This window comes from Myotis nattereri (genome assembly GCF_964212035.1).
Source record: "Myotis nattereri genome assembly, chromosome: 13".
NCBI classification, from domain to species: domain Eukaryota; kingdom Metazoa; phylum Chordata; class Mammalia; order Chiroptera; family Vespertilionidae; genus Myotis; species Myotis nattereri.
Genome location: NC_138088.1, coordinates 43,269,502 through 43,286,499, shown reverse-complemented (window position 1 = coordinate 43,286,499; position 16,998 = coordinate 43,269,502). Strand labels below are relative to the sequence as shown.

Here is a 16,998-nt window from a genome sequence, read left to right as displayed (position 1 = left end):
CCTGAACCACTCTACTTTTGTGCCCTTCATGCCATGATCAGTTACTAGTGAGAGCCTTAACAGAGGGCAGCCAGGATGGAAGCTGAGGATCCCAATTTCCTCTGCAAATGGTTTTGTGGGGAGCAGACCTAACCCTGCAGCACTTTTCCAAAGACTCAGAAGCCTGTCCCCTGGTGAGCAGGGGAAGGCCAGTTTAGACCAAGCAGACTACTCACAGTCATGGGGAAAAGGGTATTTATTAACCAACGGGGTGGAGGAGCGGAGTCCAGGCTCCCCACTGTCACATGTCCGTTCCACCCACCTGGAGGGGGAGGGGGATTGGAGGCATTCCTAAAGAGTATAACCATCTCACAATAAATACATTCATTGTGGGGGAGAGGTGGGGGAGGAAGGGTGAAGGGCAGTAAAAATCCGTGGGATCCCACGTTCTCAGCTACAAAAATAACAGTCATCCTCACCCAAGGGAATGGGGGAGCTCAGTCAGGATTTGATTGTCCCATTTGGGCCTGGAGACTTCAGAGGCCACTGGACCCTAAAAGTGCCCCGGTGAGGTAGGACAGGGGTGGAGCCAAGCATCCAAACTCCCAGCCTCTGCCCTTTGCATAGTTCCAAGGACGGGCTTCATGTGCCAGGTGAGTTACCAGATCTTCCTCCTGCTCTAATCTAGGGGTAGCAAATGCTTGGTCCCCAAAAGGGAGGCTGGCTCATTGAGTGCAGTGTGGGTTGCCCGTCCTAGGGAAGTGTCTGCAAGGACAGCTACACCAGAGAGGGCTCTCTCTGAAATGTCCATGGACCAAACCTGATAGACAGGTCTGAGGCAGCAAGAGGAGGCTCATAAGGTGCATGTGAGTGGAAATGTGAGCACATGTATGTGAGGGACATGCCTAGAACTCTGCCTCTGTCACTCTTGAGAGTGACCAAGGGCATGGGGGGGAGGGGTGGTGGTTGATGCGTAAGGGCTACACATTAAGGGAGAAGAGGAGATACAGTCTTACCTCCCACCGCCGGCCTGTTCCCAAGTTCTTGATAGAGGTCATCATAGGGGGCTGGGACTAGGGAAGAGGACTAGATAGCTAGATAGGATGGGATATGGCAATTGGGAGGGAACCAAAGCCCAGAAAAGGGGATGAAATAAGAATGCACCAGAAGGTGGGGGTGGGGGCCTGCAGCCCAGCTGGTAGACATTCTTCCATGTGTGCATGTGAATGTACGTAGGGCTCAAGTGGCTCTTTTGGCTACAGAGGTCTTGTCTGGTGTCAGGACCATCCAGCACATGGGGCCATGCAGAGGATGGTGACATTGAGGCCATCTGGACCTGCAAGCCCTGCCTGAGAGAAAGAGGGAGGATTTGAGCAGATGAATGGGCAGGAGGATGGGGTCCTCTCCTCCCACGTGCTCAGGTTAAAGGAATAGGAACTGGGGCTGGGGCGGAAGAACCTGAGGGAGCACCTACCTCTGAGGAGAACCAGTTGGCCTGGGCTGCTCACAGATGGGTCTGTGGAGACTGAGGGGACTTTGGCTGGGCCTGACTCTGGCCAGCCCTATAGGGACATCAAAAGTTAGAAGGGCCTGGAGTTGGGGGGTGGGGGGCGGTGAAGGTAGGGCTGTGTGGGAGGCAGCAGCCCAGCCTGGGCAGACAGGCTGGTTGGAAGAGCATTTGTCCTGGGACGCTGGGCTCAGACAGAGCTCTCATCCAGGTGCTCGACGAGCTGTGTGTGCTTCCTCTTCTCCAGAATGCGGCTGAGCTCCTCAGCGAAGGAGCAGGGCCCTGTGGGCACTCCATTGTTGCTCTGCCTCAGGAGCATGTAGCTGTTGCCATTCATCCTGCGCAGCCGGCTGGGCAATGCCACCAGCCCATTGGTCAGCTCGGCTGGTGGTGGTGGTGGTGGTGGTGGAGGTGGGGCTGGAGCTCCTTCCCCCGGAATGATTTGGAGACAGCCACTCTCTAGGCCTCCAGCCCCCTCGCCATCGTCACCCTCATCTTCCTCTCCTGGACACTGGCCTGAGACTGTCTGCAGCTGCACAGCAGAGCCCCCTGCCCTGCCAGCCCGACCCAGTGAGTATTTCCGTCGGTGCCCTCGTCTGCCGCCCCGAAGACAGGCCACATAGAGGAGGGAGGAAGCCAGGATGAGGCAAAGGCCACCAAGTGCAGCGATGGCTAGCACATAGAGCAGCCGTACATCAGATGCCAACTGTGCCCCAGGCATGGCAGGGGCTTGTGGAGCCGGGGCAGGAGTGGCAGGCCGGACCACGAGGCTGTAGGAGGTCAGCAGGGTGCGAAGGCCGTTCTCCTCAGCGTAGCACTCATAGTTGCCACTGTGCTCAGGCTGTGTGTCTGTCACCAGCAACCCATCCACGCCTACACGGTAGCCGCCCCGCCCGTCACTCAGGCCCATGCTCCCGTTGAGCAGCCACAGGGCCCGGGCCAGATTGGATGGCTGGTCACAGGGCAGGAGGACATCATCACCCCGGAGCACAGTGCGTGTCCTCATTGGTGGTGGTGGCGGCCCTGGAGAAGGTAGGGGACAGGAGGATCAGTCAACGCCTGCCAATCCTAGGGAAGGCACTGGAGATGGCAAGCCAGATGGCTCACTGCTATGTCCCCAGCATCAAGCATAGAATCTGGAATCAAGGTGACAGCTGGCCAAGCTCTGCATTTTTGCTCACACAGAAGGCTCACATTGGCCCTTCCCTGTGGTTTCAATTCCTGCCATCTGCTGGCGATGCCTAATCTCTACCTCCAGCACACAGTTCTCTCCTGAGCGTCAGACTTGAATATCTCCCACATGCTGGGCATCAACATGAGTCTCTTGTACATGTCACAGGAACTAAGGCTAAAGCTTCTGTCTCAAACTACACCAAATCTTTTCCTCAAATTACTATCACTGTGCATAGCTTTACCAGCATTCAGGTGCTTAAGTCAGAAACCTGGGGGTCTCCCTTGCCTCTCACCTGCCCCCACCCCCTCACCTTTGTATGTAACTCTCACCCAAGATCCTGCTTCTGGAATCTACCTCAGACCTGTTCACTTCTCTTCTTCCCCAACTGCTGGCCCACGCTGGTCCCCATCCAACCCATTCATGCAGCAGTGGGGTGACCTTTTAAAAACACTCAGCTGATCATGCCACTCCCCTGTCTTAGCATGGTCCCTGCCCACTTCTCCAGCCTCTTCTCTTGTTGCTCAAACACACTAAGCTCACTCTGCCCGCTGTTCCCTCGCCTTGGGTGACATCCCTCTCCCGATGGCCCCCACCTGCCTGGTTAACTTGAGGGGGAGAGCCTAGCGGTGATCAAAAGCACAAACTCCAGCCTGACTGCTGGGCACAGGTTCAAATTCTGACCCTGCTGCTTAATACCTGATTGACTTTGGTCAGTTTACTTATTCTCCCTGTGCCTCAGAGAGGTTGTCCCTTGTGGGGATGATGATAATGGCACCTCTCTCAGGGGAATGCTGAGAGAATGAATGGGGTTGTGTATGTGAATGCCCAGCACACAGTAAGTACTCAGTACATATTAGCTGTAATTACTAATTTTTGCTCTTCACATATCACCTCAGTCATCTGATCTTCCTTGGGGAAGTACCCATTATCCTTCAAACCCTTGTCATTGCTGTAATTATTTCTTTTGTAACAAAAACCAGTGGAAATAATTATAATTAATTGTGTGATTGTGTGATTTCCAGCCCCTCCTCCCTCCACTTGGCTGTAAGCTCCGGAAGTAAGCACGTTTCCTCATTTATAATTTTTTTGGGCAACAAATGTTTGTTGAGCACTTACTCTGTGCCAGAATCTGAAAGCACACAGACACAGCCATTCAGATACATACATTTACATACATACAAATTATGTAAATGGTAAGGAGGACAGCCAGACCCACACACATACATGAATATCACTTACCTGTGTCCCTGTTGCCCTCACAGCCTCGGTTTCCTCGCTCTATATCCTGTATCAGTGCTGTCCTGGAGACAGAAGACCAGGACTCATGAACAAGGGGAACTGGGCTTCAGGTCCCCCAGTGGCGGGATCATTAGGGCTGTTACCAACAACTGGTTCCCACTCCCCCTATAGCTGGCAGGCCTTCCTGTTCCGCTCAGGCTCTGAGTCCTTGGGCACATGGGACCCTCAAATCCCCTACCACTTCCCACCTGCTACCCTGAGACCTGTTTGCTACGATGTTGGTCTCCATGCAGGCACGAGTGCTGGGGTCCCAGCCACAGTAAGGGTCCCGGGCCAGGATGCAGTCATAGCAGGAGCGATAGCGGGAACAGCTGGACAGTGGTAGCTGGATGACTCCACTAGCGGCCCCCACATAGAGGCTATGCTGGGAGCCAGAGAGGACAGCTAGTCAGCAACAACCCCACTCCCACTTACAGACACATACACAGCCAATGCCCAGCCTCCCAATCCCCCTATTCTGGCATTTTGAGGGTCACGAGTCAGGGGTTACCTGCATTGGAGAGATGACCAGATTCTCCACAGATTGGGGCTCCTTGAACACTTGTGTCTCTTCAATAATGTGCATGCCAGAGCCCAGGACCACAGCCTTGTGGATCCAGCCATCAGCTGGTATGAAAAGGGCAGAAGGTCAGATCCCAGCAATGGAATCTGCTCTTGGCCCCCTGCAGTATGGGACCAGCTCAGGAGTCATGAGGTCAGGGACAGGATTCAGCCAGTAGCAGTGGGCCCTCAGGACAATGGGAACTCCGGGCATGTCATGGCAGGAATTGAGTTAAGAAGCATTAGTGATCAGGGTCAAATGTCATTGTGGTTGGTGACAGGAGTCAGAAGTCACCAAAACCAAGTGTTCACTGGGGGCCAGTAGTGAGTGTTCATTGAAGAATCAACATCAATGGTTACCAGGGTTTTGTGACCAAGGGTCATCAAGGGACTAGAGGTCAACAGGGATCAAAGGACAGGTCAGCAGTCACCAGAGGGCTTAGGCTAGGGGTCAGAAGCACCTGTGCTCAGAAAGAGCAGGTCATAGGTGGGTCCAGCAGGCGTGGTGACAGGTGTCCCTGTGAGGTGTGTGTAACGCACGCTGCGCTTGAGCAGCAAGGGCCGTCCACGTGTGGGCACCACGGGCCGAGCCATCAGTGGGTGCAACTTCACAAAGTCCAGGACCAGCGATGGCAAGTCCTGGGATGAGTTGTAGCCTTGGCTGCGCAATGAATCTGTGATGCACTGGGGTAGGGGACAGGGGTGGTGAACCTCAGGACTCCCCACAAGGATCCTACTCTCCCACGGGTTTTGTCCTCCTGCCTGTGCTCCCCACAGGGCCAGACCCTCCAGTCCCTCCCAGGGGTTCTGTCTACTGAGCACCCTACCCCAGGCCTGCTCCCTCACCGAGCCAGGCCGGGGCTCCGGCACCCCACCCTCATAACGGCCCCAGCGCCGGACACCATCCTGGTATTCCATGTAGGGGCCTGCAAAGACAGCTTGCACCTCCGTCAGGTCATAGCGGCAGATGGCTGAGGCCTCCAGGGTCTTCCTAGGGATAATACATAGGGGAGAGGGCTGAGTCACACTGAATGGAGCCTGCCTGTCTGCCACCTGCCCAGCCTGTAGCCCACTTACCCTGGTTAAACCCAGCTCCAGGCCCATAGGGCCTCCTGAGGGTCAGTAGGCCACTGTGGCCTCCAGCCCCAGGCTAGCTAGACATGCTTAAAATTCTCTCTCTGCAGCCAGACCCCCCCCCCCCCCAACGCATCCTGTCTTATCCTCAGTGACCTCTGCTCCAGCCCCTGTGCTGTCCCCAGTTTCTTGCCTCCCCATTGTCCCCGCACTGACCACTGTGTGGTCAGCGTGAAGGCCGCATAGAAGTGGGTGTGGGCTGAGGTGTCAGCGTCCAGGCTGCAGACACCACGCAGTGTCTCATACTGTGGGATGTGGCAGATGAGACGCGCCTTTAAGAAGGAGGTCCACTTCTTCTGTAGGATCTTCCTCCCTCCCAGGTCTCCCTGGTGAGGCAGGGGCAGGGGGTCAGGGGCCAGGGTCAGTGGTTCAGCCTCTACACCCTTGCCCCGACCTCAGTCCTACTCACTTTGCACACACGGGCCACACGGGCCACACGATGGCTGCTGCGGCTCTGAGCAAAGCTGCCAGAACCCTCCTCAGCCGCACGCTCCGTGAAGAAGTAGTAAACTTTGTCATCGTCACCCACCGCACTGGCCTTGCTCTCCCGCACCAGGATGGAGAACACAAACTCAGCATCTGCGGGTCGGGCAGTTCAAGGGGCTTCAGAGACAGGCTGGGTGTCTCTCCCCTTCCCCCTGGCCCTAACCTCTCACTCAAGAATACCCAGGAATAGGCCGGCTCACCTGGGGATTTGGGGAAAGGGTGGTCAACAGCCCAAGGGAATAAAGATGAAGAAATAGTCCCTGCCCCCCATCATTCTGAGCCTCATTCTCCTAACCATTGAGCCAGTGCATGGGTGCCTCCTCAGTCCTCAGGGAGTGCGGGTGGCGGCTCCGGCGGATGTCAGGAATGCTCCGGAATTCATACCGTGTGGCTGTGTAGAGGCCTCCATCTGGGGTAGGGATATACCAGGCATGAGACATGTCACATACAACAAGGCACATAACGCACATGGTGGCAGTCCTGGCAATGACATCCATGTCCATCACACAGCGTGCTTGTGGGTGAGGGAGGGGTGGGGAGGAGAGGTGCTCACCGATGATGAGGCCTGTGAAGCCACGGGCGGGGTCATAAGGACACTTCTCCTTCCCCTCCTCGAAGCTGGTTGGCAAGGTGAAGGCCTCAGCATCCTGGGGGAATGAGAGTTCAAAAGTCAGTGGTTCCAAGGAAAGGCAGGGGCCCAAGGTCAGACCAGTCTGGGGTCAAGGACCAATGATCAGGACTGGGACAGGCATACTCACAATGGCTGCACAGAGGGGCTGGAAGGCATGCGTCCCACACGTGTAGAGGTGGGTGGCATTGAGACGCTGTAGAAACCGCACATGGTTGAAGCACTCGGTCTGTGGGATAGGTAGGGGCGGGCCGTGAGCCCTGGGCCTCCTCAGAGGCCTCTTCCATTAGTCCGGCTTGGTAGTCTGGCTCTTCTCCTCACTCACAGGACCCGCAGTTCTTTCCAAGATCCCAGTGCCCAGAACACAGACTAGTCCCTGGAACTCGCTCTCCTTTGGCCTCCCAGGGGCATGACTCCTCTCCTCCCCTCTATCTCTTTTTTTAATTATTTTAAAATATATATATATATATATTGAGTTCAGAGAGGAAGGGAGAGGGAGAGATAGAGATAGAAACATCATAGATGAGAGGGAATCATTGATGGGCTGCCTCCTGCATGCGCCCTACTGGGAATCAAGCCCGCAACCTGGCAAGCGCCCTTGACCAGAATCAAACCTGGGACCCTTCAGTCCGCAGGCTGACACTCTATCTGCCAAGCCAACCAGCTAGGGCCCCTCTATCTTATATTACATGCTATACTCTGCCAGCTTCTCCTGCACCATCAGTTCAGGTACTCTCAGGCTCTCCCCACCCTGACATGCTTCTCTCACATCTCAGCAATGTCTCCCAGTCCTGGAGCTCCCATACCCTTTGGAGTGACCCTATCATATCTATCCTCAGCTCTGGCCCTCTCTCCACCTGATATTTCCAGACACATCAAACTCACCTTGTCAGAAAGCAAGCTCATCCCCTCCTCCCTAACCTGCATCTTCCCTCCTAAACCTGTTCATCCAGTCTTTCCCTCCTTTCTTCCTCCCTGCATCCTACTCAGTCCAGAGACCAGGAGTTATTGTTGCTGCTTCCCATTCCTTCACCCCCACATTCAGACCTGCTCCCTGATGAAATGTGCCTTTGTCCTAAACGTCTCTTGACTTGGTCCACTTCCCCTCCACTGCCCCTACCTGAGTCCAAATTACCACCATTAACTCTTCCCTGAATTACTGCAGCAACTACCTGACAGCACTCCCAACCATCCATCACTCTTTATAAGAAAATGACTTATTTATTCAATGAGTAGGGAATACGTGCACACAGTGTACAATTCAAAAGGTACAAAGGAATATGTTGTAAACAGAGTCTCCTTTTTATCCCTGTTGCTTCAAAAGAGACTGCTGTTACCATTGTCTAGAGTTCCCTTCCAGAGATATTCTACCAATCAACATATTCTTGCAACCCACTTTTTCCAAGGCATTTAAAAATCTAAACCAGATCATGTCACTGCTATATTTAAAAAGCCTTCCGTGGCTCACCAGCGTCCTGAACATAGAGTCCGACATGCTCCTGTTTCTGGCCCTTACGCTGGCCTTTCCCTACTCCAGCCACACTGGCCTTCTCTGCCCGTCAAATGCCTTAAGCTACTACCCTCTCGACTTCTTTGCCTTGTTAATGGCTCCTCCTCCTGCCTGTTACCCAGGGTTTGAATCCGTGCAGGCGTCTTTGTCTCATCCGGCTCCCTCACTGGGTGCAGTATTTTGGCATCCATCCCTCCTCTGAACCACACCATGCCCCCAACCTCCCTAATGCCTTTCCAGCCTTCAGACTCCATTTTAATCCATCTGATGCCTGGGGCTGGATAACTATTCCTATAGTAAGTAATGTTTCCTCAAGATGTTTGCATTAATAAAGGTGGGGCGGAGGAATTCTGTAGTCAAATAAGTTGGAAACCACAGGTTAAAACCTACCTTTACCGGGAACTTCTTAGAGCCTTAAGGGTGTTGCTATGCACTATGGGATTGAGCATGCAGCATTTCCCAAACTCATCTGACTGTTAAATCCCTCTTTTGAAAATCAATGTTCCCCAGCATATGTTTTGGGAAATGTTCTGTAGACCCAAAGTGTGCTCCAGGGACTAGCAGTGTCAGCTTCACCTGGGAGCGTGTTAGAATTGCAGAATCTTGAGCCTTTTGGGTGAGGGTGCCCATTGTCCCAGAATAAAATCCAGACCCCCCAGCTGGGCGTTTGCAGCCCTTTGTGGCCTGGGCTCCACCTGCCTCCCAGCCCCATTTTCCATCCACGCTGCACCAGGAGGCAGCCTTTGATGAAAGCTCCAAGAGGCACCTCTTTAAACACAGCTGTCCCAGCATCACTCCTGACTCACCGCATCAGAATCCCTGGGTCAATGGGCCTTGGGAGTGCATATTTTTAAAAGCTCCCCAGATAGATCTGTTACACAGTCAGACAAGGGACCCCTGCAGACGCCCTGTGTCTTTAGTCAGAAAGAACTGACACTTCACCAACACCCCTCCATGGAATACTGGGTACTTGAGCTATTCCTTGACCAAAACCTCATTTTTCTCATCTCTAAAATGGAGAACAATACTATTTCCCAGGGTTATTTTAGAATTAGGTGAGATAATAGCTGTCAGCACTTACTAGAGATTAATTATTGTTATCATGATTGCTATTTGGGAGCCCAGAGGAAATTAAGATGCCATCACAGACCAAGCCAATAGGTCACCAGATGTTTGAATTAGAAGTGCTGTGCCGGGGCTTGCCACTCCAGTAGCACTTAGTGTTTACGGAGGTTGCTGCAACTGCCTGGCTGATAGTCACCTCTCCGTCTGTGTTCTCAACCCTGATATCCCCAGGTGAGGAGGAGGAGGAGGAAAGGAGCTGGGGACAGGGCAGACCACATACCTGATTGTTTTTCCCTTTTTGATGACATTTGCTCTGCATCTCTGGGGAGGCCTCCCAGTGGATCTGGAGAGGGGGGAAAGGGGAGAAAGGCTGATGCACTGACCCCAATACCTTGCCTTTCTCTATGACCTGTGAGACCAGGGATAGGACCCCAGGAAATGGGGAAATTGGGGTGGGGGTTTCAGGAGGAGCACTGGGTGTAAAAGAGACCTGGCCGGGAAGGGCAGGACTGTCTGACCAGGGAGCTATGGAAGGCTGCAGAGTTTTCAGGAAATTGAGGCCCTGGGGAGCTAGATGAAGCTGGAGACCCTCTGGGTGGTCCAGGTTTCAGGGGCTGACCTCTTTGTGAGCCCCGTCTCCTATGTCGTGGGCATTGAGAGAGAACAGGGCGCCCCGGGCTCCCACCAGCAGCCTTGCTGAGGCCTCTTCCAGCAGCAGTGTTGAGTAGTTCTGGGCGGGGCCCTTGAAGTGCCGGGTCCCAGAGAGCTCTGGGGAGAGCAGGAGCTGTGAGCCCAGTTCTTGGCCTGCCCCCAGCCCCAGCCCCAGCCTCAGCCCCAGCCGCTGCTGCCTTTTGAGGTGGGGAGTTGGTCTAACCTTCATAGGGGATAGTCATCCGTGGGGTGGCATCTAGTTCTCTGGATGGTCTTCGTGGCGAGGGTCCGGGGACTGCAGTTGCTGTGAGGACACTCAGGAGAAGGGGCCAGAGCCTCCCCCACATCTTCCTGGGGAAGCCCAGACCAACAAGACCCCCAAGGGGAGCCAGGGCCAGAGTCAATGGGATGATGGGAAGAACAGTCACAGGGATCAAGGTCCAGGGAGAGCACTTGAAAGGTCAGGGGTCATGGGGCCAGGGAGGGTCCTGAAATTGGGGGGACATGGAATCATAGGGTTGTATGGCCATGAAATCCAAGGTCAGAGGTCAGAGATCACACGCTGCCTGTCTGCATCAAATACAAACTCCATGGTGAGAGGGAGTCGTTGGGTCAGAGGGGTTGTAGGTCACTGATGAGGTTTCCCTGCCTGGACAGCAGGGCTAGTCCTGGTTCTCTGAGATCTGGTTTCTGAAGGAAAAATAAAAAAAACAACACAGGAAAAAAAGCCCTTTGATCTGTGTGTGGGTGGAGGGTAGATGACATTACCCCCAGACTACAGGGAGTACTGAAGGGAGGTGGCCAAGCATCCATAGAACTCCCACGCCAGGGTTGACTCAGTCATTTTGACACAGGAAGTCGGGTGGAACTTGCCCTCCTTACAAGACCCTTGACTCCCCCCAAACCAAACCCAAGGTAATAGTCCTTCTCTGACCAAGTCAGAAGCTTAGCTAGACCTCCATCTGGGTGGAGCTTGGGTTCTCAGGGAGAATGCCTTCTCCTCCCAACGAGGAGACCCAGCTGGGCAGCAGCTGCCCTTGCTGCCTGCGGGGGTGTCTTATGCAGGAAGGCCTGGGCAGAGCCGGTTAATGGGTCTTTGTTTATTTTGTCCTGTTTTCTCTTTGTTTTTTCTTTTCCCGGGCCTGAGAGCTCCCTCTGGAATTTCTCTTTAATTAGACACTTCTCCTCAGCATTCCTCTTTGAGGGGGTGCACATCTCTGCCCTGCCCATTCGAGTCTGTACTGCACCCTCTGCCTAGGCATGCACACATGTCCCTACGTGCACACAGGCACTCACAGGCATGGGGGTGTCTGCCCCTGCTGGCTGCATGCGTGTAATGTCCGTGCAGGAGGCTCCATTGTCAAAGGCCAGTTAACAGACATGAGCAACATGGAAAAGGCAAACAATGGGATCCCTGAGCTCCTGGCCACCTCCCCTGGCATATCTTGCAGACCGTTCCCACACCTGGACCCTCCTCCAAGCCAACCAGCTGGGGATGGGATTGGGTAGGTGGCCTCCTCTGAGCCAGGTAACAGGCCTGATCTCGGAGGTGGCCTCTGAAGACTTCCTGAGCTGGGCTAGGTGTGGAGGAAGCCTGACCCACCCGCTCTCATCAGATGCTCCCGAACAGGGCCAGAGGGTCACTGGCCTCTCCTTTCCCTTCCAGGTCAAACATTAACTATGTGGCCTTGACGAGAGGGGAGGGACCGGGAGCTGGCCAGAGGAAGAGCAGGGGTTTGGAGCATTTATTTAAGAGGTAAAGGTCAGCGCTGTGGTGGGCAGAGCCCAGAGGGGGGTGGCATATGAGTAGAGAGAAGGGGGTCCCTGGACCCCAGAAAGAGCATCAACTACTGGTTTAGGGGCTGGGGCAGCAGGAGGCCCAGGCAAACTGCCCATGCTCCACTCCTCACTGTGGAGGCACACCTATTTACCTTTGGGGCCTCTTATTTGCTTAGTGAGAAAGGAGGGGGGAGCCCTATGGCTAGGAGGAATCAGTCCTTAGGATTGGGCAGGAGGAACACAGCCCAGATCAGAGGAACCACTCAGAGTGTGATGCATGGCATACTTACACAGGTTTACACAAGAGTCACATGTGTCCAGAGGAGGGTGAGGTGCATGCAAACAGGTACATACACATATAGATATGCAGAGGAGGGCTGTGAACACATGTACTCAGGAGAATCATGCACACACACATTCACAGGAAGGTTTGTGCATACATATGTTCACATAAAAGGCCTACCACATGCATTCATATGTATTCACATGTAAGGTTATAATTACAGGCCCATTCACTCAGCAGGTCACACAGCCTTAGAGGTTGACAAGAATGCCAGAAACCCACATATGTGCATATGAAGGATTGTACACCATTCACAGTGGGTTCTGCACATATACACATATGTGGAGGGACATGCACACAAACTCATTGATATAGTGATTCAGGCACTGTCATGTACACAGAAAGTTCAAGTACATGTATGTTCACAGTCCTCAAACACACAATTACATCTATGCAAATGTACACACAGATGTACAAGCATATGTACATACAGGGGTTCGATTCTCACTGCAGGCTTGGAGGCTGCAAGTGGCCACGGAGGGTGAGATTAAGAGCAGAACCCCACCTCGCTCTCCAATGTCCTAATTCTAAGGCCAGACTGTGTGTGTGTGTGTGTGTGTGTGTGTGTGTGTGTGTGTGTGATGGGGGGGGGGCTTCTGACCTCAGAGGCTCAGATGGGATGGGTTCATGAGTCAAGGCTGCTCTGCAAGGGAGGAAGGAGGCCCCTGGTTTTAGTAAAGGAAAGATGGAATGAAACAGGTAACTTGGCACTCCTCTACTCCCAAGTATACTGCAGTTCTAGATATGGGAGTTGGGCCTACCCTAAACTGTTGGGAGAGAGGGCGGGGTTAAGGGGCAACAAGGCTTCAAGGTCTCCAGTCCACACCCCACACTCCACCCCTGGTTCCAGAGTTTGGGTTGCTCCCCAGGGCCAGCCCCCTGGACTCTGATCACCTTCCCACTAAGGCAGATCCTAGGGCAGAGGGAACTGAGGAGGGGAGACCCCTCACCGCCCCCCACCCCCCTGCCACCGCAAGATCGATGTAGAATCAGCAGGCTCTCAATCTTCAATCCAGAGGTCCACCTGCTTAGTGGGGGAGGTATCTCCCTCTGCCCAATGGGATGGTGGTCTCTCCTGGCCTGAGAGCCCCTCCCCCGCTGCCTCCTTCCTCCACCATCTCCTCCGGGTTCTCTCCTTTCCTTGGGTCTAACCTCAGTCTCTACTGCTGCAGCTCGAGGACAAGCTCTCCTTCTATCCCGCCCGACATCAGGAGACGTGACCCAGATCCCAAACACTGTTCGCCAAGCGGCCCCCGCCCTGCACCGATCCCCGACTCCACGTTCCCAGGTCTGCACCCCGCGCGGCTGGAGGCCTGGCCCGCGCCCCTCTACAGCCTTTATGAGGGACTGGGGGACTTGGCGGTGGGAAAGGCCTCGCCCAGCCTGGAGGGTGGAATGGATGTGGGCAAGGCCTGGCCCGGTCCGCGCCCACCTCAGCCCAAGCACCTCCACCGCCCGCACTCCCTGCCTCTCTCACCTTTGCGCTCGGATCCCGGGCCATAGAGACAGCGACGCACAGCTCCGCGGCCCCAAAGCACCAGCTGCAGGATGAAGGGGCCGCGGTCAGACGCGGGGCGGGGTGGAGGCGGAGCCGGGGGTGGGGCGGGGACCTGGAAGGCGGGGCCGACCGGGTAGGGTGCCGAGTAGGTGCTGCTGTCTTCTTTCACTCCCCCCACCCTACACAGTTTCAAGCCAAGGCTCACAAACAGCTCTTCGACAACTGGCGCCCCCGCCCCCAAGGCCGCAGCCCCAATACTGCCCCCTGGTGGTAGCCTCCCCACCCCCAGTGCCGTCAACGGCCGATAGTCCCCCGCTCCCTTCTAGGATTTCCTCCTGCTGGAGACGTACCAACCTGTCCTCTGGGGGCTTAAACTCTCCCAGAGCCTGAGAGCCCGAGGCCTGTCCTCACTTCTTGCCGCCCCTGCGCTCCCTGCCTTGGGTGCGGAGGGCCACAGTGCGTGGAGACCAAGCCTGGGTCAGCTCTGACACAGAGCAGGGTCTTGATTCTTAGCTCCAGGTCCCGGTCGCCTGGCCTGTCAGTCGAACGTCTGGGTGGGTGGAGGTCGGGTGTGGAGGGATGAAGTAACAGCTGGACCAGAAGTGCACACAGAAAATGCTGGTTTTGGGGATGATAAGCCACAAGCATTATTTGGACCCGTCCGCTCGACCAAATCTTAACTGGGGTGCAGCTCCTCAGGGACTGGGTCACACCGGCCCCCCTTTCAGCTCACCTTGGGCATCTTTCTCACTCCAGATTTATCAGCGAAGTCCTCCTAGGCAATGAAATGTCCTGTCCTTCCTAAGCTCAGTCACCTTAATCAGTAGCCCCCCGCAGACTCAACTCCCCACCTCCTTTAATTCAACTAGAATGGCCCTCCCACACCACCTTGGGCCCTTCAGTTTGCCCTCAACTGAGACCATGCCTTCTTCCCACCGCCTATTAAAGACCTCTCTAGGGTTTGACTCAAACCTGAGCTCTAGCCATGACCTGGCCTGATCCTCTCTCTCATCCATGACAGTATTGATATGGGCCCAAGAGCAGGACCAACATGAGGAGGGCCCCAAGGACGTAGGTCACTGACTCTTGCATGTGCCTAGGAGTCTGTGCTCTGGAGGGACAGAGGGTGGGGGGACAGGTGAATGAGCACTGGGTTGAGAACAGGTACAGATTCAAGAGGCTCTGTCATTATTTAACTTAAGGTTGACACAGGGAGACACATCATCCTTCTTTTTCTGAATTCCTCAGAGCTCAATTTGGCACTTCCTCATGTGCAATCTCATAGTTTGGGCTGCTGTGTGTGACTAGACAGCAGGCTCACATCACACTTCCACCTCCCCCAGCACTCTGCCAACAGGATGTGTGTATATGCGGAGGGGGAGGTAGCTGGAGAGAAATGCTTAAAGTGTACATACACATTTACAAAGAGTGCCCAGCTTTTTTTTTTTTTTTAAATTGTGCATTCATTCCATTCTGAGGGATTAATAGCTTATTTTAAAGATGGGAAAACAGGGTCTAAGAAGTTAAGTAACTTGCCTTGAAATTATTCTTGTGCTTACAGAGGGAGCAATCAGGATTGGGAAAACCAGAGAAGGGAACAGGGTAGCCTGAATGGGGTATCACCAGAGCAAAGGCAGAAATGCATAGGTTTGTATTGGGGGAGTAGGCAGAAGAGAAAGAGCATGAGAGAGGAAGATGAGTTTGATTTGACGAGATGTGAGGGCTCCTAGTAGGTAATAGAAGGGAAAAGTCAGCAAGTAGTTTGGAAAAGACCACAGAAGAAAATCCTGAAAGAGCTGAGTAAGGAAGTCCAAGTTGGGAAGACTGGGAAAGACATGGCTAAGAAAAATACATCTGCAGTCCTTGTGGGAAAGTGGGTTGGGATGACAATGGAGGAGGGGCAGGAAAACTGTGAGCCCCATAGGAGAGAAATTAAACTGCAGGGGTGCCCAGTGGGCTAAGGGCACTCCCCTCGTGGTCTCACAGAACTCAGTGCCGACTTGACCTTAGGAAGTGGCAAGTAGGCCCAAGTGATTTGGTGGTAGGTTCAACATCCCACTCACCTAGGCTATGTGAGGCAAGCCTTTCTCCTCGAAGGTGCTCCGATGGCAGACTCAGCACCTCACCATTTTCATCTGAACAGAACTATAAATCACAATGCTGAGTTCCGGCATGGCACTTGCTACACTGCAGTTGGGCAGATACTTCAGTACCTCTGATAATATTCAGACCACAATGTATTTCTCTCTGCTGTCCTCCCACTTCAATCTCTGAATCTAATGAAATGATCAGATGTGATGGCGATTAATGAAACTTTCTATAGTAAGCCCCTGTGATTGATAATACTCCTTTTTGCAAATCAAGTTGATGAAATATGAATAAAAAGAAGAGGGACAGAGGAAGAGACTCGAAAGCAAACCAAGAAATTAATCCTAACCTAGCTATGAATTTGTGTCACAGGCAGGGACACAGGAGGTAGGTCGTTCTTTGAGCAGGTTGTTACTCATCCTTAGAATCACCACCTTGTCTGTTTCAGTGTGGCTGTGAGAGGATCCCATTTGAAAACCTGGTATACTTTCCAAACAGAACGCAAATGTAGGTTTTGTATTTGCATTTGCTAGATTGTTCTCCCAGCTCTGCTGAAGGAAAGTGGCTGTGGGTAGTGCGGGTGTCCTCAGCCACCCACACCAGCATTTGGCTCCAGGCTTGGCAGAGCAGTTACTCACTGTAGCAGGGACCCTCGGTGTAGGGGGTAGGTATGAACTCCTGAAACTTGAGCAGAGGTTCCCTGAGGCAAAAAAACCCAACTCTGGCCTAGTCAAGTTGTTCTGCTTGCTGTTCACTGTGGCAGCATTTCTGTTCCTGTTTTGCCGTCTCCACCTCTGGCTTGCCCAGTACTCTCCCTTTAGGTGGTGTGATCTTTACTTTGGCCACACTACAGCTGAGGTGCTGCTTCAGCAGGGACTGTCACCAGTGCAACAATGCTGTCGTCTTACTGATCCACAGTGCCTCAGAAGCCTGTTTTGCCTGTTAAGTTTTCCTCCCAGCCAGTCGTCTTGGAGTCAGACCCAAAGCTGGGCCTTCTGGTTTGACCTCTCTTAACTCCAGCCTGGGGAATGGTTAGCAAGGAAAAGGGAGTGTCAGGACATGTCCACAAAATGCTGGGAAATCACCACCCACCACCCCCCTTTCTCGGCTTTAGCATGCTGAGTTTTAAAAAGTCACCACCTTAATTTTTTACCAGCAGAGGCAGACCTGGACAGAGAAGCCTCTGGGGCTCACTGGATCAGAAAAAATAGAGCATGCATAGTTTCAAGAGGTATTTGCTCAGATGTCAATGAAGCCCAAGTGCCTTAAGACCAGTTTTGTCATCTGAGAAGAGCCTCAACTTAGAGCTAACTAACA

General features: G+C 53.6%; 1 protein-coding gene across 2 annotated transcripts; it reads right to left on the bottom strand.

The window, feature by feature from the left end:
- Positions 1–224: 224 nt before the first annotated feature.
- SEMA4G (semaphorin 4G) lies at positions 225–10,320 on the bottom strand (the record flags this gene model as incomplete). Of its 2 annotated transcripts, none has more annotated exons than XM_081104896.1 (14): positions 225–2,509; positions 3,900–3,961; positions 4,148–4,323; positions 4,450–4,565; positions 4,961–5,183; positions 5,346–5,486; positions 5,786–5,959; positions 6,043–6,212; positions 6,415–6,528; positions 6,673–6,766; positions 6,878–6,976; positions 9,603–9,665; positions 9,942–10,090; positions 10,197–10,320. In XM_081104896.1, the coding sequence occupies 14 exons, from the start codon at positions 10,318–10,320 to the stop codon at positions 1,677–1,679; spliced, it is 2,538 nt and encodes an 845-aa protein (XP_080961022.1). In that variant the 3' UTR covers positions 225–1,676. The 2 variants fall into 2 exon arrangements, with proteins under 2 accessions (XP_080961022.1, XP_080961023.1); XM_081104897.1 differs by having other exon boundaries at positions 4,163–4,323.
- Positions 10,321–16,998: the final 6,678 nt, after the last annotated feature.